Source organism: Capsicum annuum, chromosome 3, assembly GCF_002878395.1.
Source record: "Capsicum annuum cultivar UCD-10X-F1 chromosome 3, UCD10Xv1.1, whole genome shotgun sequence".
Classification (NCBI taxonomy): Eukaryota; Viridiplantae; Streptophyta; class Magnoliopsida; order Solanales; family Solanaceae; genus Capsicum; species Capsicum annuum.
In genome coordinates this window covers 228,897,754-228,922,840 of record NC_061113.1, presented here as the reverse complement: position 1 = coordinate 228,922,840, position 25,087 = coordinate 228,897,754, and the positions used below count along the sequence as shown (strand labels likewise).

Genomic DNA, 25,087 nt, shown 5'->3' with positions numbered 1-25,087 from the left:
AAACATATGCTACTTAATATAATAAATTAATAATATTTGATAGTAAATTAATAATATATTAGAAGTAAGTTTTTAATTTAAAGTAGAAAACTAGAAATTCAATTTAAAATTTTAAATTGTTAAATGAAAAAAAATAAAAAACAAGGACTAAGGAGTGAATGAATTTGGGGAATTTTATTGATTGCAAAATGATCCAAAATTTATAATTTACATGAATGAAAAATATATAAATTATGCATCATTTTTTCCAACTCATTCATGTTAATATTAATGGGAACTTGCATAGGATAGTCGAAGTCAACGGGGGCAAAACCATGCATTGGACTTGATTCTGCTGAGTTCTCCCGTGAAGTCATAATTTCTTCAAGTTTCAGCTCGTCGCTCGGCTCCGGTTCCATTCCTTGGTTTCTTCTTTCCTCTCTAATCCAATCTCTGAGGCAAACTAGAACATTCATTGCATTGCTTCCTAATGAGTGTTGGTTGTCTCCAAGCTATTGTCGTCCCTGACTAAAGGCGCTCTCTGATGCAACGGTTGACATTGGAACATTCAAGATATCTCTAGCTAATCTTGAAAGCACAGGATATTGTGTTTCATTACTCCTCCACCAATCCAACGTGTTGATCCGTCGTCTGCGATCCTCTGGTGCCGTCCGAAGATAATATTTCAGCTCTTCCTGATAAGTTGATGTGTAAGTTCTCTCATCAACACTGCTCCAACAATTTAAATCATAAAACGAATCAGAAAAATCACTATGTGCCGGCCTTTTAGAAGATGATGGCTCCTCGGGAGGATGAGGAGCGACAGTTGGAGTGATATTTGTAGGTACGGCTAAATCAAATAAATCAGCATAGTGATTATATAATTTTTCTATGTAATCCTTTGCATCAGCCGTAGCCGTCCACAAATCAGGTTGTACTTGTTCAGAATCATGGTTAGTATTTATTTCTAAGTTAGTATAAATAAGAGTACTAAAGTGACACATATGATTATATTTCATGCACGAATTTAGCATAGCACCAACCAAGTAAATAGGGGGAATCGAAAAAAAATATTTTTTAAATTTCGTAAATATGGTGTCAACAACTTCTTTATAACCTTCTTTATTTTTATATTCTTTGAGCAAACCAGAAATATCAGCTATATATGCCAAAATATTACAAACAGTAGGATAATAAGCACCGGAAAATTCAACCGTAGTTACATAAAATTTTTCTAAAAGCTTAACAAGATCATTAATTACAACCTAATCAGAATTATGTAGCATGCAATCAGCAGAATCAGCAAATGAACCGCAATGTTGGTTAAAAGCTAGTGTAATAGGAATTTTATATTTATAACAAGTTTTTAAAAATTCATACGTAGAATTCCATCTAGTATCAATTTCCTCAGGCATCAAAATTGGTGTAAGTCCATTTTCTTGACATTTAACTTTAAATTCTCTAATTCTCGATCTACGATTATTTCCTTGAATAAAACCAACGGCAAGACGAATTTTTTCAATGTAAAGCTCAAAAAAGTCAAGACCATCTTTTACAATTAAATTATATATATGACATGCACACTTAATATGAAAAATTTCAGGCAAGGGCGGAGATACCGTAGATTTTATTTTTGTTATAGCAGTCTTGTTGTTAGAAGCATTATCATGAGCAATACATAAAATTTTATTTTCGATACCATAATATCCGGTAATTTTAACAATAGAATCAACAATAAATTTTTCAGTATGTTTACGATCTTCATCATATAAAAAAGCAAGAATACGTTTTTGCATCACGAAATTACTATCCATCCAATGACAAGTAACGGTTAAATAATCATTTTTATTTACAGCACAACCAAGATCAGAAGTTAGAGACAATCTACATTGAATATTTTTTAACAATGTTGATAAATAAAAATAATATTGTGAATGGAGTCTAAAAATATCAGACCGACAAGTAGTTCTAGGAATACCGTTAAACATAGGATTATAAATTGCTTGTATATAACGAATAAAGGCATCAGAAGAAGGAAAACTAAAAGGCAAACAACCCACAGCTACCATTTTAGCTATTTCTTCCCTGTCCCTCAATTTATTATACTTCTTCGCTACGTGACCGGTTGCTGGGTCCATTCTAGTTTGCGTTGACCCACCAACATCCCCACCACCTTTTGCAATATTTAACTCTCTTTTGTGATCTTCAGCTACATGTCTCATTAACGTACCCGTACCCCCTTGCTTGCCTCCACTTCTATGCTTATATATTTATTGACAAATATTGCATTGCACCTCAATATCTGATATACGTTTAAAAAATTGCCATGCAATACTAGTTCTTTTACGAGGTTTTGGGGCAATGGGAGAACGGGAAGAGAGATTAACTGATTCAGATCTAACGTTAACATCTCCTACTGCGGGTGTCTCAGCAATATTTTCATTATCTTCGTCTAAATTAACCGCATCTACTTCATTTTCTTCTTCTATACCGTAATTTTTCTGAGTTTCTACATAATTCATATCGTGAGCACCTACACCTATTTCTTCCTCAAAAGGTGTACCAAGCGGTACCGGAGGCGAAGGCACACGAGTATATCTACTACTTGAACTACCTCTACCGCTAGTAATTCGCTTTTTACTACCACTACCGCTTCCGGGACAAAAAATTTTAACACCTTTAGTAGCGAGGTTTCTTAATTTATCCATAATATAAATTAAATTAAACTAAAAATATTCAAAATACACAAATATAATAAAATTAAATATTAAATAATTAATACGATAAATAAAAATTAAACGTAAGAGATGGAACGACAATACCAAATTTTGGAAGTATCCGAAGATTGCGACTTTAGAAACTTCCGCTCGTACTTTGTAAATGAAAAATTAAAAAATTAAAGTGAACACTTTAAGAAATTAAATATATTGAATATTTGAGAATTGAGAATTGATATTTGAGAGAGAATGAGATTTGAGAGAGTGAAAAATTGTGTGAAAAATGATTTGAAGTTGTAGGGTATTTATAGATTTTTTTTTTGGATTAAAAAATATTTTTTAAAGTTTTTTTTTTTTTTTTAATAAATGGGCCCAAACTAGCTGTTTGGACCCAAAAACGACTATATAGCCGTTGGGCCAACGGCTAGTTTGGCCTAAAGTATAAAATATTTTTTTTCATTTTTCGGGGTCGGGCCGGGCCGGTTAACCGGCGGGCCTGGACCGGGCTTGGTTCGGGCCGGGTTAACCGGGCCCATTTTAACAAAATAACCGGCTCAGGACCCGGAACCCTAAAGCCCTAGGGCTTATCGGGCCGGGTCAAACCGGGCCGGGTTAGGTACTAGGACCGGGTCGGGCCGGCCCACTTGACACCCCTAGTTGCAAGCTTTTGATGTTTCCCATGAATTGAGAGTCTAATGACATGATTTTTATATGTTTTCTTTGGAAATTGTAGCTGGGTCTATACCCTATGATTTTAATCCTTGAGAAGTTAATAATTGAAATGTTTGAGATATTGAAGTATATGAGTATGTTGAGATTATGAGCTAAATTGCTGTAAATTCCAGATTTCTAGATGATTTATAAATCTATATGCTATCTATTATGCATTATGATGAGTTTTAACTTGAGATTGAATTATGGGCCATTAAGCCCTACTTGAGACTTGTAATATTATGAACTTTCGTGCTATAAGCACCCATGATTTGAGTATTCTGAGATTATTGAGAAATGTTTTTACCTAATGGTCATAGAGCTTTGAAATCCACTTCACTACATGAGATTACAGATTTGATTGTTGGGTTCTTATGAACCATGAGATTATTTTGAAAATAAATTTTCATGAGATGAGCGAGATAAACTAAAGGGAGTAGTATTTAGCACTGAGTAGGGTAAGTTACTACTGTTTCTTACCCTAGAACTACGTGCCACCGTAGGTTTGAGATTTTGGGCCTGAGGCCAAGATGATTAGGCTCGAGGTCGAGATAAGTGATCACTGAGTTAAGGTTATACTCCTTGGCAAGAGTATGACGCCTCTCCCCAACGTGAGGTTTCTTCCATAGAAGGACAAGACGTTGGACTCCATGTAGCTCGCATGGTTTATGTCGGTTAAGAGAACCTCCCTAAACTAAAGTATTTTCTATTGAGATAGAATATTTTCCCTAAATCTTTGAGATGAGATATTTTCTAAAGTGAACGAATTACTTTTGAGTATTTTCTAAAGAAGGAAGTAGTTTTCTCTACTAATAAGAGTTGATCATCAGTTTTAAAACCAAAGTCATACGATTCCGAGTTCAAAGTGTTTGAGTTCAAAAGAGTTATAAGTTCTTGAACAATAAAGAAGTTTTTTTCTCTCCATGTGATGTATGAATGAGTTGAAAGTATTATTTAAAACTTCCTTCATCCTATGAGTAATGAGAATAAAAAGAGATCACAGATTTTAAAGCCAACGTATAATGACTCACGAGATTTGTGTTACATGCTTCATTCTACATGATTTATGAGCTTTACATTTTAGATTTATTCAAGCCATGTGAGTCATTCCTATTTGCATGTGTGATTTGATTAAAGAGTATTGATATTGTTTTATGTAAATGCATACACCCCCACATACTCAGTACATTCCCAAGTAATGATCCACATATACGTCTATGTGCTACATTGTCTTATAATGTAGGTTCAGGTGCTCATTCCCAGCCTCGTCAGTGATTTTTGAGTATCTTTGTCTACATTTCCACAGTGGTGAGTCCTCATGGTTTGAGGACCTATCTTCAGACATTTCAGTATTCGAGTGTTTATGTTATTACTTTCAATTCAGTTTGAGTCAGTTGGGGACCTTTCCCAATTGCTCTCGAGTTCATGGAGTAGTAGAGGCTTTGTCAGACTAGTTATCAGATTGTGGTTGTGTTGAGATTTCCAGTTTTGTGGTCGTTTGGACCGAGTATTACCTTTGTATTTTCTTTCATTTGATATAACAGTGCTAGTGTTTTACGTATTCCTTCTTGAATGAGTTATTATGAGAAGTGATAGGCTCAAAGGGTTAGCTTGGGGATACTTGTAGCCCTAGGCACCATGTGACGTCCCGGGGAGTGATTTTGGATCGTTACACCAGTGTACAAGTCGTTTCCCCGTATCCTATCTAAAGACCATAAATCTGGGAAATTTTTTAATGTCCAGAAAACCAGGATATTTCAGGTTAATACCAACTCAATATCAATAGTTATTATCAATTGTACACATCTATGATCACCTAAATCATTTATTGGCATTACCACATACCAAACAAAAGGTAGTATTCAAGGAGTAGAGAGGAGCACCCACAAAAGGTAGTATTCAAGGAGTAGAGAGGAGCACCCACAATATTTGATGATTGTGCTTCAGACTTTGAGAGATTATGTGCTCTTTGTCAATTTTTTCTAAACTTCTTGTCCTTCATTAAAAGTCTCCGTAATAAACAAAATCATATTTTCACTCTTTTCCTCAAATAATTGTTATTAAATTATTCTCCAAATTAATATAGGACTTTAAATCAAATAATATGTTCCATATATAAATTCTTTCCTTATAATTAACTCAACACAAAAGGTATTACATTATTGATTGTAGAATTCAATAAAAAGTGTACTACTTTGACGTCGGTTTATTTCAATTTTAGTGTAATTAGTATAAGAATCATATTTGTTAGAGGAAATCAAACCCTCTATTCATTCAGTACTATACATTCCGTCTATGTATATCCCTAATTTGTATAACTTAATTTGATAAATTATTCTTCAACCTCTCTTCTTTTTACTCATGATTTGAGTTATCCAAAGTCAACACTTCAAAGCTATGTTATTTGTAATGTATTAAATTTGATGGTAGTTGACTAGCTTCGTTTTAAAAAGAGAAAGAATAGAATTTTGCTTAAGAGGAGATTATTGTCTTAATAAATCTTATATTTTTAATATTAGTTTTTCAATATGTAAATCACATGGTCGAACTATATTAAATATTATGTTTTTTCAAAAAAAATTATAATTTTATTTATCATGTAATTTGTTATAGTTTGTAATTGTTAGTTTTTGTATGACGTGCCATGAAGATTAATTTTAATTTGTTTGATTTCTGTGTGTTCTGGTTCTATTAAAGCAACTAGCAAGCAACATTCTTTGTCGTGGTTGTGACGATATAGCTAATTGATTTAATTGGGTTTCATTACATTATATATAGGCTTTTTCCTATCTCCTACAACCCAATCTACTCATTCTATTAGTTTCTTCTTTTCTTTTATTTTTTGTGCCTATATAATATTACGTTCGATATATTGCTTATATAGTTAAGCTTAGAGATAAAGGGTATTTACCACTTGAGCCATCATAATTGTTATGGTTCTTGTTTTTCTTTTTTTTTTACTGAACTAGACTATTTTAACTTATTCTTTACGTGATATTATGATATTAGAGGAAGTTTTCACTGATCTATTTGAAGTCTCAATCTAATATTTAAATTCTTTGACTTATTAGGTATTTTATTTTTGTGTAGATGAAATTAAGAAGAATATAGAAGTTAAGTTTGATGTGTAGCTTATATTACAGGGTTGAAAAAGGTGAGATTACCTCAGAAAAAGGCTATAATTACACTTCGATGTTTTGATTTTAATAATATGCTCATAATTTGAGTTTAAATGTGCTCTAGGGTTGTTTAGGAGTTTGAACTCACTGGGTGACACATTTTGCATGAACATGTTATACTTCTTTGTGAAGTTCAAAAGAAATGAACAAGAGTACTGAAATAGAGAAGGCGAACAATATATTATTATTATGGAGCTCTAACCAAATTCATTTTACTTATTAATTTATTGTACAACATGTAAAAGTATGTTACTATTTTTATATTTAATTATATAACTCACATACGAAAAATTATTTTTTATATATATTTTTAAAATAATAAACACAATATACCTGTTTTTTTCCAAATAATTGTTATCTATAGTTCTATACTATACTAAGGAGGGGAGGGGGGGAGGGGTCTTACGAGTATTGATTGAACTTTTACCCTTCATTAAAAGTCTCTATTTTAGACAAAATCGTCTTTTCACTATTATTCCTAATATTTAAGAGTTGAAAATTAATTAAATATTTTTAATAAAAAAAATTTTAATTCATCAGAATTAATGACAATTAATACTTTGTTCATTGGTTTAAGTATTCTAAATCAACTAAAGTTGATTTTAAGAAAATTTGAAAAATCTAGAAATAAATATGAAAGCATTAGAATAAATATAAAAAATACCAAATTTTTAAAAGTTTTAATTTTGTTGTCAAAGATTTTCTAAAGATTGAACTTTAAAAATAAGGAAAGATTTTAAATATAGAAAAAAAATCGTACTACAAATATGGTTCAAATCAATGCATCTCTCTTAGCCCCTAGCAGCAAGAAAAAAAGGTATTGCATAACAAACGCAAAAGTGATGATTCATTAACCACTAAAACTTCCAGTGGTGAAATATATATGTGCTTATGATAAAATATCTGTTATGTTTACATTATTGTATTAAATTGTGAAGGATCTTTGAGAAGTGATTTAAACTTCTTGCACTTCATTAAAAATCTTTATAATAGACAAAAGCATCTAATTTTAAATAATTAAAATTGATAAGATGTTTGTTTTACATGCGAGTGTTACTTGGGAACTTGTTCCCCTTCCTGCAGGTAAATCTATTGTTGGTTGTCGTTGGGTTTATGCAGTCAAAGTTGGTCCAGACGATCACGTTAATTGAATTAAGGCTCGCCTTGTTTCCAAAGGACACACGCAAATATTTGGGCTTGATTATAGTGACACTTTCTCTCCAGTGGCTAAAATAGTATTTGTTCATCTTTTCCTATCCATTGTTGTCATTTATCATTGGCCTCTTTATCATTTGGCTATTAAGAATACTTTTCTGCATGGTGATCTTGATGAAGAAGTTTATATGGAGAAACCACCAGATTTTGTTGCTTAGGGGGAGTCTAGTAGCCTTGTATGTCGATTGTGCAAGTCATTCTATGGTCTGAAACAGTCCCCTTGAGCTTGGTTTGAAAAATTCAGCAAAGTAATTAAGCAGTTTGGCATGATTCGTAGTGGAGCTGATCACTCAGTGTTTTATCGACATTTTCAACCAAATCTGTGTATTTATCTGGTGGTTTATGTTGATGATATCGTTATCACCGACAATGATGAAGATGGTATCACTAAATTGAAGCAACATCTCTTTTAATATTTTCAGACCAAAGACCTCGACAGACTAAAATATTTTCTAGGTATTGAGGTTGCTCGATCCAGATCAGGTATTGTTATTTATCAACGCAAGTATGCCTTAGATATTCTTGAGCAGACAGGAATAATGAGATGTTGACCCATTGACACTCCTATGAATACAAATGGTAAACTTCTACCAGGATAGGGGGAGTCACTCAGTGATCCTGAAAGTTATAGACGATTGGTTGAAAAGTTGAATTATCTCACCGTGACAAGACCTGATATATCCTTTCCTGTGAGTGTTGTAAGTCAGTTTATGACTTCTCTCTGTGATAGTCATTGGGATGCAGTTGTTCGTGATAAATAAAGTCGGTCCCAGGTAAAAGGCTACTCTTTGAGGATCAAGGTCACGAGCATATCATTGGATACACAGATGCTGATTGGGCAGAATGATCCTTTGATAAAGGTTCTACTTTCGAATATTATGTTTTATTAGGAGGTAATTTGGTGTCTTATAAGAGTAAAAAACAGAGTGTGATTGCTCTATCTAGTGCGGAAGTAGAATATCGAGCAATAGCTGTAGCAACTTGTGTGCTAGTTTGGATCAAAGAGTTTCTAAGAGAATTAAAATTTAGAGAAACCAGTAAGATGGAACTTGTGTGTGATAATCAAGCAACCCTTCATATCGCATCAAATCCAGTGTTTCATGAGATGACTAAATACATAGAGATTGATTGTCACTTTGTTAGAGAAAAGATACTCTCAGGAGATATTGTTACAAAATTTGTGAAGTCAAGTGATCAACTTACAGATATCTTCACCAAGTTCCTCATCGGTCCTCGTATTAATTACATTTGCAACAAGCTAGGTACATATGATTTGTATGCACCAGCTTGAGGGAGAGTGTTATAATATGAGTAGAAATAGGAATAGTATATAAAAATCCTACTTGAAAAAGGATTATACTATAGTGTTTATAAATAGGGTCTCGATATAATTATGTAAACACATAATTTTAATAATATTTTCTCTATTAATTCTCACAGACCCTAACCTTACCCAACTCGAGATTCGATCTTGAACCTGACGAAATGATCTGACTGCAACCGCAGCCCGAGACATTTCTTATTCCAACTCAAATCCTGACCTTAACCAGGTGACTTACTAGAAGACCGATTACCAACCCAAACCCCACCAATCCGACATTCCACACGAGATCAAGAGTTTAGTAGCAAAACCTTTTATCTTTACGGGAAATTTATGACCCCATGCCTGACAAGAATACCCCCCATCCATCCACTCGAGGTGCGGGACCACACCTGAACCCAAGAACCCCGACCATCGCTCCATGCTCAAGAACACCCTCGTAACAAAGCAAGATAATCCCTCCCTACCCCCTCACCCCCCCCTCCGGTCCCAGGCTCGGGAACACGCACGCTGATACGCCCAAATTACAACTCTTATTAGAAAGTGTAAGCGGTTACTGTCAAATATAGAACCCAACTAGGTTGGGGTCGAATCCCACAGGGAATACTGTGCAAACTAAGTGTTATGATTGTTAATAGACTGTTGATTGAAGGTTCCGGAGTAAAAGGGGTTTTGACTTGTTAGCAATATTCAGATGTTTGTAGCAAACTGTGTTCCAACTACTGAGTTTTATTGCAAGTGTTAATTCAATGAGAGTAGACAAACTAGAATTATGTTGACCAAGATGTTCAAGCAGTCGGGGTTGTGAGTTATCTTAAGTTTCCAATTTATAATTTCAATTGTAAAAGTTATTGAATTCTAAACAATATATATATATATATAACTATAATTCCAAAACAAATGAAAAAAATATTCTTAGACCAACATGGATGGATTTATTTTTGGATGCATGAAAATTTACACAAGTAAGAAAAGGTGTGGAACTAAAACTTGGGTAAGTTCAGATGACACTATAACTCAATTAAATTAAGAAATGTCAAATTTTTAAATTCATTATAAAGGTATAGTGTTAGCCGAACCTACAATAGATACAAAGTAGAAGGCTACCCCCGATATTCTTCTTCTATGATTCACAAGTTATCCATCAAACTATCGCATCAATTTGTTGAATTCATTAACAATATGCGCTAAAATATAATCAACTTTTTTTGCCATTATTATTGTATAGTGATCCAGTTATCTAGTTACCTGTAATATTTTCCAAGTAAACTTATACTACCATGCTGATTTTTAAAATTCTAATACGCATAATATACTTGAAATCTTGTAAAAAGAAATCGATAGACGTAATGAGAATAGACTAATTTGGAAGAATGCTTGGTATAAGAACCTGATTTAGATATAATATACGAAGCAAAAAGAAAGAAAAAATATACTCTCTCTATCCCCTTTCGAATTTTAAGATTCAAACGCTTAAACTTTACCTTTACATAAAAATTTTATCAAGTCCGACCAAATATTCTATTTACCACCTGTATCAAACAGAAAAAATACCAGATGATAACATAACAGAAACTACAATATGATCGCGTTATCAGAACAATATGATTAGACATAATCTTTACAATGGAATCAAATTATAAAATTATATGCAAAATACATACATTAAAAATAAAAAATAAATACAAACAAAATCTAGACTATATTGTAAGAAATTGTGAAAAGAGACATATATAAATTGTATCATAAGATTCATTGCAAATTAAAATATCACAATTGAGAGTCGGTTGCTAAAATAAAAAGTACCTTCATATTAAAATAGGGAAGGAAAAATAAAATAAGTAAAAGATCCTAATTTTTTTCTTTTTAAAAAAACTAATTTTTTTTTTTTTGGTAAAGATGGATATTTTATTAATAGCTAATAATATTTAGTGCAGGATAGTGAGGCAGCAACATTGCCCAAGAGTGGTCTATTACAACAAGAAACAATAGCAATTAAAGCAGCTAGTAGTATTATTACAATTCAACAGGTCTGTGTTATCCAGAATAGTACCAAAACTAAGACTAGGATCCGCAGTACTATTGCTAAAGGTTAGGGGGTTTGTGCGCTTAAGTCAAACAAAAGTTGTTCCCTTCCTATCTGCTTCCAAAAACTGCTCCATGAAAGATGGTGGAATGCTCTATTCATTGATATAGTTATAGTTAGTAGATAGCGCTCCTCTTCTTGCTAGGTCGTCTGCTGCTTGGTTTGCTTCCTGATAGCTATGTTGAATGGGCGGGTCCCCCCAGCCTGTGGAGTAATTCCCTGCATTCATCGATGATGTTAGTATATATTGGATGATCATTTTTAATGAAAAAGAGAATTACCTTTGAGTCCATATTAATGCTGAGAGGTGTATAAAAGTTATTTATACGCAATGCGAAGTCCATGCAGTAGCGCTAATAATTCCGCTCTAGTAGTGTTGATGTGTATGAAACTTCCCATGAACCCTACGATCCAGCGGCCCGTTTGGTCCCTAATTAACCTCCCTATACCCTTCTTCTTGGCTTTCCTAACGATGAGCCATCCGTATTCAATTTGTAGCCTTTTTTAGGCAGTTTCCAGTTCACGTGATAAATGCCGGTATGATTAACAGTTTTAGTTTTATTTGATAGGGTAGTAAATTCTATTTCTCGTAAAATAGGCAAGTCTATTCTGATGGGGTTATTAAGGTGCTTATGGTAATTTTCATTCCTGGTGAGCCATACACTCCAAAGATAAAAATGAAAAGTGAATTCCCATGTAAGCAAGGATCCTTGAGGTTTGGAACCTACCACTGTTAAGTGATCCAGCCAATGTTTATCCGAGTATTTTATCATTTCAGTTTGATTATCCATACCTAACTTATGCCAATTTTTTTTTACTTTTTTACAATATAGGAAAATATGTTCGATTGTTTCTGGGTTTCCACAGGCATAGCAGTTAGGGCTTACTTTTATACCTATAGAGTGAAGGTAATTGGTAGTAGGGAGTCTATTATGCATACATAATCATAAAAAGAATTTGATTTTGTTTGGGCATTGAAGCTTCCATATCCATTTAAAGTTTCTCTCTGGATCCCTACTTGGTAAAGTCTCATTTCTAATGGACCAGTATGCAGATCCTGTAGAAAAAAGACTCGAGTTGGTGCATTTCCAGGTTGGTTTGTCAATTGCATTTGGGTTGTTAGAAATATAAACTCCGTTAATGAGATTATTCAGGTTAAGGGGTAAGTTGAAGGGGATGCGATCTAGGACCCAGTTACCGTTTTTAATAAGATCTTTTACTGTTCTTTCCTCCTTATTCTTTGGTAACGGGCCTTGAATAAGCGATCTAAGGGGGAGTATAGAAGGAATCCAGTGGTCATGCCATAGGGAGATTCCCTCTCCATTTCCTATGGTCCAATATAAGGTTTTTGAACATATTCCCCCCCCCCCCCCCCCCGAAGGATGTATTTCCAAGTCATGCGATAAGTTTTCATGTAACATGTACCAGGAAAGATTCTATCTTTTAAATATTTATTAATTAACAAAAGCGCCAAGAGGGTATGTTGGTTGGTATAGCATCTCCATGCTAGTTTCGTCATCAAGGCTTTATTTTTAATGCTAGCATCTTGGAGACTAAGTCCTCCTATATCCTTATTAGAGGTAATTGTGGACCAGCTTAAGAGATGCAACTTATTTTTTTTAGTCGAGGAACCCCATATAAATTGCCTTTGTATTCGATCTTTATTTTGGGTAATAGTTTTGGGTAGCGTAATCGTTTGCATAATATGTGTCGGAATGTTACTGAGGGTAGCTTTAGTCAAGGTGGTTCTGCCCGCTATATTTAGGAACTTTATTTTCCAGCCTTCCAGTTTCTTTTTAAGTTTATCTAAGATGAATTGATAGTCGTTAACAGAAGCTTTTTTATTAAAGATTGGAATCCCTAAATATTTCTCGAAGGATTTACCTCTGTTGATGTTCAGAGTATTAATGGCCATTGTTTGGAGATTATCCGGGCAGTTCCTTGAGAAAAAGATCTTTGACTTGTTTGAGTTAATCGTTTGGGTCGACTCAAGACAGAATTGGGTAAGGATTCTATGAATGGTATTACAATTTTCTTGGGTGACCTTAGCCATAAGGGTTAGGTTATCCGCGAAGAAAAGGTGGGATATTGAAGGGCCTCGGGGAGATGTTTTGATAGGGACCCAGTTACCTTGCTCTACCTCTCTTTCTATACTTTGTGATAGCATTTCCATGCAAAGAATGAAGATGTAGGGCAATAAGGGGTCACCTTGCCGAATGCCTCTACTAGGTTTAAAGAAGTTTGTTCGGCCCCTATTTACTAGAATTGCAGTTTCGCTAGTTGTTATGCAGTTCATTATTAAACTGGTAAGTTTTGGAGGGATACTAAAGTATTTAAGGGTTTTGTAAATGAAAGCCCATTCCATTTTATCGAAAGCCTTTTCTAGGTCTATTTTAATTAACATGTTAGTTTTTTTCCCTTTTATTTTGTTGAAGTGGAAGATTATCTCCTGAATTACAATTACATTATCAGAGGCTTGTCTATTTTTCAAGAAGCTACTTTGAAAGGGACTTATTAATTTGCTCATAAAAGGTTTTAGCCGATTAGAAATTATTTTCGTGAGAATTTTACAATTAGTATTGCAAAGACTTATCGGCCTAAAATGATTGAGACTAACAACATTATTTGTTTTAGGGATAAGACAAATGTAAGTTTTATTTATGTTCTGGGGAAGGCAAGAATTTTTGAAAGTATTAACACAAAAGTTAACAACGGAGTCACCCACAATACTCCAATATTCTTTATAGAACAAAGGGTGAAGCCTGTTGGGACCAGGAGATTTATAGGGGAGTAGGAATTAACAGATAGTAAGATTTCATCCATGGTTAGCTCATTATCAAGAAACTGGAGGTCTAAATCAATTTTGTTTGAGGCATAATTAATATAATCGAACGAGGAGTGGACGGTTTGGAATAGTTTTTTTAATAATAATTGGCATTAAATAGCAGAATTTGATTGTGTTCAGAGATCCACCTTCCCTCTTCATCCTGGAGCGATAAGATTCTATTTTTCTTCTACGATTGATGGTAGAGATATGAAAATTTTTTGTGTTAGCATCTCCTTCGCTTAACCAAGTTATTCGAGACTTAGTTTCCAAAAATCCTCTTCTTGTTTTAGAATAATATTGTATTCATTTATCAACTCTTTTTCTAACGTGAGAAGGAAATTTGAGTGGGGGTAATTTAGGGAGTGTTGGATACCCCTAATTCTGTTCAAGAGAGTTATTTTCTTTTTAAAGATATTTCTAAAGGTCTTTTCATTCCATCGTGTGATGGATTCCTCAAATACGGGTATTATATCTTCTAGGTTGGTACTTGCCTGCCAGTTGGAGGCAATGACATTTGTCAGCTCCGGATGGGAAGCCCACATGGCTTCGAATCTGAAAATTTTTCTAATAATTGTCCTATCTCTAGAATCTAGATTAAGAAGTAGAGAACAGTGATCTGAGTGGGTCCTAGATAAATGAATCACTTGAGAGTTAGGATAATTTTAGACCCAATTTTGGTTGGTGAAGAATCTATCCAGTCGTTCAAGGATAAGGCAATTCTTATTTTTGAAGCTCTTATTTAACCATGTATATTTTGTACCTCTGTACCCTAAGTCAATCAATTTGCAGTAATTAACGGCGTTTCAAAAATCAGAGGTACGGGGTTGACTTATAGGTCTACCTTTTTTTTTCTAGACTAGTCATAAGTTCGTTAAAATCTCCCTCTATTAGCCATTTTCCATCATAACTATCTTTTATGGTACAAAGGTTTTGCCATAAAATTTTACAATCTTTCCTATACGATACTAGCATAAATGTATGAAAATAACCAACATTCAGAGCTAGAGCATACCTTCACTATTGCATGGATTTTCTGTTCATTGGGTAGCAATATTGTCCAGTTCCAGAAAGTTATCATCCCAGAGAACCGCAATGCCCTCAAAGTTCCTAATAGCCGGAACTTCTGTCATCTTATTGAAGGGAAAGATATTAAGAAGCACTTGATGGTTTTGCATTTTAGTTTCAAGAAGGGCCACTAAGGGTGGTTTATGCCAATCAATTATTGCTCTGAAGTTTCTTCTAAACTCAGAGCCATTGAAACCCCTACAGTTCCATATGATAATATCCATGGATCTGTTCATGGTTTGTGGAATTTTGTTGGGGCTCCCCTTCTCCTGAGATGGTTCCATCTCCATTAGAGTGGGGTTCATTACTACAACAAAGTTCCCTATCTCTGGAGTCGATGGAATTCTTATATCTAAGGAGGTTTTCCGTAGAAAGGGTGGACAAATAAGTATGGCTTTTTTTACGAATCGCTTCTTGAACACTAGGCACTTTTATTTCTTTTAAGATGTGAATCTCCATTCTCGTCTCTCGCATTAATTCTAGAGCGTCCTCTACCTCTTGTAAATTTATGTTCTCCTGAAGATTCGAGACAGTTGGGGGAGGCATTCTCGGGATGAGTTGTACCTGGTTCGGAGACGCAAAGTTGAAGTGAGCTGATCTGTTAGAGCTCTTCCCCGGTTGAGCATATCAGCTATGGGTTGGAATGATAGAGGCCCCGTCAGTTGATATTGTAGGTTCGACTGATTCATTAGCACTTCCAGTTGTGTTGGCGTAACTGGGAATGTCGGGAATGGGAGTTGCGGTCCTAGTGGGTTTATTAGTGATATCTCACATCCCATCGGGTGATAAAAAGGTAGCTGAGGCATTTGGTAGTTCATTGGAGCTTGGAGAGTGGTTGACAACCACATATGGTTGTAATGATTTTCCGTTGTGGCTCTCATCATTTCGGTTTCTACTCGGGCAAGATAAGATGGGTTTTGCACTATCACATAAACTTTTCTGCCCTCCAACAGTATACTTAGAGTTAGTGCAAATCCCTATGCAGCCATCTCCATCCACGATATCGGAGCGAAGTTCCCCGGAAGAGGAGCTGTCGCATACACTAGAGTATCGCCTATCAGTCGAGGGGTGGTGGGTCGATCTATGGTAGTGGACTCTGGGAGGAGAGTGATGGTCCGTTCCTCTGAGAAGGGGTTGGAAAGGGGTTTCATCTCGATGGGCGTCGGTTGGTGAAGAGAAATGATTATCGAGGCATGTTTCCTTAGTATGGGGTTTTGTATTTAAGGAGAAGGAAGAATGTGAGTTGGATGTATCAATACCAGCTGGGATATTTAAGGTATCCGAAAAGGTAAATATTGAATTTATGCATCCACTTTCTATACTATGTAGTTTGTAGGAGCAGTAGTGCTATTATTTTTGGAAAAGATGTTTTCTATCTTTGGAATGTCAAGGGGTGCTGTATTAGTGGACATGGGGGAGTCCACGTCGTCTACTCTATTAACGTTGGGGTGTGAAAGATTAAAAGTAGGGGTAATTTGGTCTTCGAACGTAATATTTGCCAGCAAATGAGTGGCTGTATACTTACTTGGCTGTTTGGTAACCCCTATTATTTTTTAGGTGACGTGGGGGGTCAATGTAGGGGGTTCACTAGGGGTATTACGGGTCAAGGTGGTGACGTCAGCACATGATGTCATATTATCTTGTTCAATTGTTTTGTGATTGTTCAGCACTTTGGGATTGCAATCAACTTGTTGGGTATTATCGCTTAGTGCAGCGAAGCTATTTGTGTTAGTGAAAGTGTTCATGTGGCTTCGTTTAGGCCTATAATTGAGAACTTGTGAGTCGATGAACTTACCTATGGTTGTATTGAAAATATTAACGATAATATCTTGATTCGTAGTACTAGAGATCGCTTTTTTTGTTTCTCGTTTCTTACTTTTTTGGGTTTCCTTGAGAAATTGACTATTTTCCATTCCTCATCTTGCCTTTTCTCCTAAGTTGAAGACATAATATTTGTGTTCCCGTCCTTAGGCATCAATTTTGGTGTTTCTTCAAGATTGGTGGGTCCCACATATTTCCCGCAAATATAGCGTTGTGTGTCCCAGTTGTCCACACTTTGTACAAAGTATATTTGCTTCTTCATAAACCACGCTTTGACAGTGGTTACCTATAAAAACATGCTTTTTTACCGGCTTATCCATCGATACCTCGACACAGATGCGGGCATATCTCCCCTTCAGAGTAACAGATGTGCAGACGTCTGTTTTCAGAAGTTTACCCAGTGTTTTTTCCACTTTTGCCAAAATAGTGTGATCATAATATTCAGTTGGTAGCTCCGACAGCTTTATCCATATAGCTGTATAAGTTTTTTTTGCCTGAGATGCTACAAAAATTTGGTTGCCATTTTTTAGCTGTAACGAAAAACTCATTAATAAACTAAGGTCCATTATGAAGGACCTTGATCATATTTTCTTCCTTTAGGAATTTAACTATGAATTAGTCGAAACCCAGGTCAATAAGTGTAAGATCCTCAGTGGGTTTACAAAGGATAATTAGTCGTTTCTTTAGGTATTGATGACTCATTTTCTTATCCATTAGTTTAATGATTACTGAGCATGACTGAGGCTTATAGATTCTCATTTTATCTTCCTCTGAAATGGTTATGCTTTCCGCTTGGAGGTTGTCTTTGTCACTCTGTGAGGTATCTAAGTCCATATGGGGTGCTTGATCATTAAATTCAGTGAGAGTGTTTGAGTTCATGAAAGGTCTTGTGAGAACATTTTTAAAATTCATAGTTTGCTTGCTTGTTGTGTGGGATTTGTCCCGTGATACTGGTGCAGCAGCAATTGAATGTTTGGGATCATTGTAATTTGTTGTTTTATCCGGTGGTTTAGGAGGGTGAAGATTTGCCTCCATGGGTATCATTAGATAGAATATTTTAGTGATTGTTAGAGAGAAAGGAGAGTTTCTCTCTCCAACGAACTAATGCTAAAATATGGAAAGAATTAATAAAGTAATAAAAAAAAAACTAACTAATTTCCACATCTCTACCACACATTCTTATTAAAATAGGAAAGGAAAATTGATTTACCTAAATTAAAGAATATTACATGAATTGTATACCTGAACTAATTTTGTTCCTAATAAATTCTACATTTAAAAGGACTCATTAATTAATTAATTAATCTAATAAAATTAGATAATATTTTAAAAATAGTGAAAAGACTATTTTATCTTGCTAGTCGCACGTGCCTCGCACATGTGACGTTTGATTATTTAAAATTAAATAATTTTATCTATTGCGAGATTTTTAATAAATTGTAAAAGTTTAAATTAAATCACTTGTCAGTGATTCTTCATGCTTTAATATACTAATTTAAACATAAACATATATTTTAGTATAAGCATATATATATTTTAGATCATTAATTTGAATCATATTTATGGTACGATTATTGTTTTTCTATTTTTAAAATCGTTCCTCATTCTTAAAGTCAAATCTTTATAAAATTATTGATTATATTTTTTTTAAAATATGACGTTACTAAATCAGGCCCTCCTTAGATACCATGGTTTTTGGAAAAGGAGGACATAAAAATTAATATTTGCTTTACATAAGATGTACTGATACATATATACAAATATACACATAAATATACAGAGTTTCAACCGAGAAGTACGGGTGTCGTGGCACCCCAATCTTTCTACATATATCCGTCCCTGTCAGCTACTTCGGTAAGTACTGATTTCTCGTTTTTTTCTTGTTTCTTGTTCTTCTTACTCCAGCCGTCCGACGACTCAATAGTGATTTTTGCATACTGATTTTTTTCTTGTTCTTTTTCTCTTCTTAGTTCTTCCTCTGTAACAGTGATACAATGTCACTGTAACAGGGAGTATAAACAGTGTATTATATTAAAAAAATCTTTTTTTAATAACTTATACAGCATAGTAATATACTAATTAAATGACTTGATCATTAACGGTTGTTTCAATTTCAATAATGTCTCAATCTACTAGTAGCAAATAAAGGGAGATTGGATGAAATTATGATATGCAAGGACTATCAAAAGATGTGGTGATATGTATTTTTTGTCGACTTACTATCAATGGTGGTATTACTATCATTTATATTTATTATTTTAATTTTTTTGTATTAATTGTCGCCGCACTTTCAAAAGGTGATCGCCTCGCCGCGTGGCGAAGCGGGGCTATGTTGCCTTTTGCTGTCTAAACACTAGTAGAGTGGGAGCTCGAGGTATGGGTAAGGGTGGGATGGGATAAGAATTTTTTTTTTTTGGGGGGGGGGGGGGGGGGGGGGGAGAGGGGGGGGGGGGGTTGGGAGGGAGGGTTTTTGAGAAAGTGGGGTCGATTTGTGGGGGGGGGGGGGGGGGGGGGGGGGGGGGGGGCTGATAGGGAGTGGGGGTGAAGTAAGAAATTTTTTTTAAAAAATTAGTGTTGATAGGTGGCGGAGTAGGGGTAGGGGTGGGTGAGGTTGGGGTAAGAAAAAATTATAATTTCTTTTTTAAAAGAATTTTTTTTTAAATTGGGATGGGTGGTTTGGTAAGGGGTGGGGTCGGGGTAGGAGGTGTAATAATAAAAAAATTTAAAATTTTCTTAAATTTTTTTTTTTTTTTAAATGGAGGGGGTAGGGTGAGGGCCGGGATAGGAAGAAGAGTTAAATAATTTAGAGTAAAAGATAAAATATGATTATACAATATTAAGTAACGGCATAACTGGAAAAAAAATAAGCAAATCATGGGATACTATCAAATAGGTGGTTATATAAAGTGAGAGTTTTCATGATTATCAAATCATGAGATTAAATCATACCATATCATACATTTTAAGAAACAATTAACAAAGGATAAACACATCGACATAGACCTCAACTTGATATGATCTTTCACTTCGGCACCTTAAGTGCGTTGTATTCATTTAAACACCTAAAGTAGTCAAAAATTGTGTCACTTTGGCATTAAGACAGTTCAAAATCGAATCGTAACTGCTAATCCAACAACAAAATTAGTTTATTGGCTTATTGATAACGAATTGTCGGATTAACGGTTGAAGAATAGATCAAAATTTAATAATTAATGGCTTACTGGTGCAGGAGTGGGTTACTCAATTTTCTTATCGGTTAAACCGTTAACCCATTAAGAATTATTATAATTATTTTTTTACCCTTCGATATATCAAGTATCTCTTGTAAATCCAACATATAAAACTCCATTTGTTGTTCTACTCACTTCTTAACTTAGAAAATAACAAGCCACTTCTTGTGACATCTAATCATAAAACGTAGTCAGAATCCCTAAAACGTATACAAAATCTAAAATTAATTATTAAATCAAAACATAATTTTTTCTTGACAACGTGAAGGTCTGCAACAAAAATGAAACAACCCTAATGTGTCTGTTACAAAGTTTGATATAACACATAAAATTTTAAATAATATTAAAGCTTTGATTTTTCTATCGACCCAGTAATTAAAAATAGTTTTACATACGTTTTAGGTTCAGAAGAAAATTCTCATTTGATTCTCTATCTTAACCTATTAAATAACTACACCAACAAACTCATGAAGCCTAAAAGATTGATAAATAGATAGTATACAAATAACTTAGTCGGTGAAGAAATAAATAAACTACCAATAATTGTTCGATATTTTATTGTCTCTTAGATTTATTCGTTACACCACCCAATAACCGTCTCAATTGCTAATCCGATACTGAATCAACCATTATCTTATTGGGTGGTTAGTGGATCAGTTCATTTAAAAGTTGATAGCCAATAAGTCAAATAGTTAAGCATAATTATCCACGCTAATCCGATCGATAAACAATCCTATTTGGCACCTTTTACTGACATGGCAAAGTGAGTATTTCACACTTACTTTTTGACACGTGACAACTTTATTTTAGCCTATTTTTAATTTAATTTTATGTTCTTCTTTTCATTTTTTATCCCACTATCTTCATTCATTTTTTTCAAGCTCAAACTCTTTTAATGGTACTTCCAACCCTCCTTTATCTCTTAGAAAATAATTTATTTTTATGTTTTTCCATATCACTTCTATCAGTATAACCTAAAAAGTGAAGAAAACCGAATTAACAGTGATAAGGAAAAGAAAGGCGGACTCTTTGGTAGGCAAAGATTACATTCGGAGAAAATTAAAAAAAAAAAAAAACTAATAAAATTGAGTCTCTAATTCAAACACGAGTAAAATATTCAACCTCCATTAATGAAGTTTGTGTTTTTTCAACCTTCATTAATGGAGTTTAAGCTCGAAAAAGACATTGGTTGGGTGGGAAAGATGTTTGGTGGATTGGTTAAAGTAGCTTTTTTGTAATTACTTGGTAAAAAAATCATGTGTCATTAATTCATTGGCCACTTTGTCATGTGTTTTGATTTTTTTTTTTTAATTATGGATGTATATAGTGATGTGACGATTTAAAATGAGATGACACAAATCAATTGATTGTTTAATTCATATTGGAAGCGATTGCAATTCACGTGCCAGAGTTGATGTCGAAAGGTGCCAAAATGACATAGTTGGTGGTTGGTTTAGGTGCTTATAATGAACAACATCCACTTTAAATGCGAAAGTGAAAGTTTATGCCAAGTTGAAGGACCTGACGATGTGTTTGACCATTAACAAATATGATTCTCTTAATAACTATACCATAACATACCATGAAAAAACACCATCCAAACAGTGTGTAAAGGATATTTTGTTACTATATTTGATAAATTTTAATTTAAAATCACAAATTTTAATTTTTTAAAAAACTTTTTTTAGACTCTGTGGTATACTGTGTATACTATTTTACTTTCTGAAATTTTATGTCAAGTAAAAGAAACTAAACAAAGGGAGTATAATTAGGTAGAAATTAATACTTTTCCGGTTTAAAAAAGAATTAATATTTTAAAATTTATTTTTTCATATGAAATATTTATTATTATCATAAAATTACTTTTACTTTAAAAAATTATAATAAAAATCTTCAATTATTTTTCTTAAACTCTAATGGACAGATAACTCATTTTTAACACAAATAAGTAGTCTCACTCAAAAAAGGACCCCTAGAGGGTTAGTAGATATTTGGTTAGGCAGAGGTAGACACAGGGTAGACTCGTGTCGAAACGCCTTAAACTTAGTCTTACACGCCACTCTCACAAGCTTCCTCTTCTTCCCTCCACTATTTATGCACCCAATATTTCCCTCTCCTCTCTTCACTTCTCTTCCATGTGGTCAGTCAAAACTCACCTTTCCTTTCCTTTTTCACTTGCTAGTTTTGGTGACATTTTTTTTATTTTTTTTTATGCTTAATGTATACGATCCAATATTGTTGCATCAGCTCAAATTAATTCGGTTTGGTTTGATTTTTATTATTATTATTTGTGCCTAACTGTCTATTTAATTTGTTATTTTGCAGTTTGTGCTGTGTGAATCTCTTTGATCATATAGAATTCAACGTGAAATGGCGATTACGGGAGTAGATTCAGTTCCAAATATCGAATACGTTGTTGATAAACGGTGCATCAGTTGTATTAATTCGTCGACTAGTCTAAAATTATGGCCTATGATTGGGATAACGAACTTTCCGATTCGGAAAAATAAGCTAGTTGTGAATTGTTCATTGTCAAATGCTTTGTCTCCGTTAGAATCGAAGGAGGATGTGAACTTAAGTGGCAGTGATTCTGCAGAGGATGATTTTAGCCACGTAACGAAGTTCAAAATGTCCGATTTTAAGATAAGGAATCGTGTTAGCATTGGCCTTGGTGGCAAGGTAATGAAATGAAATTTCTTTGATTTCAGTGTCCAAGTTAAACGTGGTTCTCCCTTATGTACCTTTTTAGTTGTCATATTTCGCTTTGCTTTTCGGGAGTTAATTTGACTAATTCTCAAAGTTGAATTGGATAATTCAATCAAAATCTATGCTGAAAAGTACTATAAATTGCGGTATTTCTCATATGTACATGATGAAAGTATACATATTAAAATATTGATCAAAGTTTATATCGCTTGACTAATAACAAGGAAACTATGACAAGTAAAAAGGGACGGAGGGAGTAGGTAGTTGATGCTTAATATCGGGTTTCATTTTATTTTTTTTTGTGGCAGGGAGATGAAATGGTGTTTGAAGCGATGGTGAATGATCCACAGAGGTGCGTGTTTTCTTTGCGGTACAATTTTTTAGCAGAGAACGAATTATTGTAAAACTTAAGATTTCCTGATTGAATGATAAGTGCAGTCCGTTGTATAAGACAAGAGTTGTACTTAAACAACTTATTAGTGCTCAAGCAAAGCGGAGAGGACGGCGTGCAATAGAGGTATATTGCACGTAGCCTGTCATTTTTTGAATTCGTGGATTAGTTCTGGAAATGCCTCGTGATTTGTCCGTTAATAATTGATAGTCTATGTGTTCTAGGTGTTGAAGAGACTGGCACGTCGTAAGCTTATGTATCATTCGTACTCTATGCAAGTTCATGGGTATATCTGCTCATCCATGATAGATGAAAAGAGTTCATTCACCCTAGTCCATGGGGTATGCTGATTTGTACTTTAAGCTCATTGTTTATTTTTTAAGGGACTATTCTTGGATTTGATGGCATCATGAATATAACTACACTTGCTTAGACTCAAAAGTTCTTGAGAAATAACTAAATTCAAGTACTATTTTCTTCTTTGCGTATAGTCAGTTGTAGTAATTAAACAATATATATGTTCCTATTTTAGACCCCTTCATATAGCTGACATCCTTGAGGACCTTGGTTTATTCTCTCAGCATCATGGAAGTGCTTCATTGAGACACTGGCTTCAACGATCTGACTGGCTTCCAACTCTAGAAGCTACTCTTTCCCTAGATCAGGAGTCTGTTAGAAGGGTGGGGGATAATACTATAGGAGGGCCAGCTATTTCTCGACAACTGCGTCTAATCCGAATTTTAATGAGGGATCTCTTGATTGGAGTATGTGCTATGCGGCTTCAACTCTTATCCGAACAGGTACCAGATACCAAGTTTTTCTCGATTTGCTGATTGATCCTTGATTTTCCATCTCTCAGGTGAACTATGTGCACAGCCATGGTCTTGCGCATACAGAGCTGAGGCTTGAAAATTTGCATATCAGCGCGGTTGATAAACATATTAAAGTAAGTCTCATTCATATTGCCTATTGTAGTAGGAATTGGATGGTATTATTAATACATTAAGGACAAAGTACTGCAGCTAAGCTAGGATGCTTTCACGTAAGACCTTATACTGTAAAGGAAAATTTTCAATTGTAATGGAAAATTTTCAATTGTAATGAAAATGGGTAGGCTTTACTCTCTGTAGATTCCAAGTTCTCTGGTGGATGAGAGAAGTGCTCTTCAATTATAAATAGAGCTATGAACCATGTCTAATTATTACTAGATATAGAATACATGCATAATACATACATTTGACAATACTTTGGCATAGTTGATCAATACCTTCTCAGGTATGCAAACTTAAATTCATCCAGATGCTAATTTTTGGGGTATTGCGATAATGCTTACTTAGATCAGGGTAGCAGCGTTTTCCAAAATGACAACAATCCCTACATTTTGTTTTTTCTTTTTCATGGCTCGGTTTGTGATTTTGATACTTGTCGGTAATATGGTTCAATTTGGAAACATTGTGCTATACTTAAAAACTTCAACTAAAATATGCTTATTCATAGTTTTAACATTTCAACTTTCGTATTTGGGAAGTAGAGTTTTATTTCGATTTGTCTCGAGTGTTACAACTGACCACTTCTTATCAGGTAGGTATATTGGGAAATGCTGCTGACTTTAATGAGGCCGATCCTGCGGATAACATAGCATATGACAATATGGATAGGAGGAGAATGATGATTGCATTTGACATGAGGTATGGCATGCATGCTTCTTTTTCGATGAAGTGAGCTATGACGTGCTTGCTTTTTCTAGATGAAGTGAGCTATTGTGAGAAATATAAGAGAAAAATATTATTGAATTGTTGTAACTATATTATTACATTGAGGCCCTATTTATAGACAATA

At 34.3% G+C, this 25,087-nt stretch overlaps 1 protein-coding gene and 1 long non-coding RNA gene across 3 annotated transcripts in view; one reads left to right on the top strand and one right to left on the bottom strand.

Annotated features, from left to right (window-relative positions):
* Positions 1-11,095: 11,095 nt before the first annotated feature.
* On the bottom strand, positions 11,096-16,929 carry LOC124897083. Its single transcript, XR_007053670.1, has 2 exons — positions 15,048-16,929; positions 11,096-11,427 (listed from the first exon to the last, which is right to left on the bottom strand). It is a non-coding gene; the product is annotated as an uncharacterized LOC124897083 (long non-coding RNA).
* A 5,200-nt stretch (positions 16,930-22,129) lies between these two features.
* Positions 22,130-25,087, top strand: part of LOC107863131 (probable plastid-lipid-associated protein 14, chloroplastic) — an 11,106-nt gene continuing 8,148 nt past the window's right edge. For both annotated transcript variants that reach the window (XM_016708929.2, XM_016708928.2), the window contains exons 1-8: positions 22,130-22,291; positions 22,477-22,830; positions 23,166-23,209; positions 23,296-23,374; positions 23,473-23,589; positions 23,830-24,012; positions 24,108-24,194; positions 24,830-24,936. In XM_016708929.2, the coding sequence (XP_016564415.2) occupies positions 22,522-22,830; positions 23,166-23,209; positions 23,296-23,374; positions 23,473-23,589; positions 23,830-24,012; positions 24,108-24,194; positions 24,830-24,936 (926 nt within the window). In that variant the 5' untranslated portion in view covers positions 22,130-22,291; positions 22,477-22,521. The remainder of the gene's footprint in view (positions 22,292-22,476; positions 22,831-23,165; positions 23,210-23,295; positions 23,375-23,472; positions 23,590-23,829; positions 24,013-24,107; positions 24,195-24,829; positions 24,937-25,087) is intronic.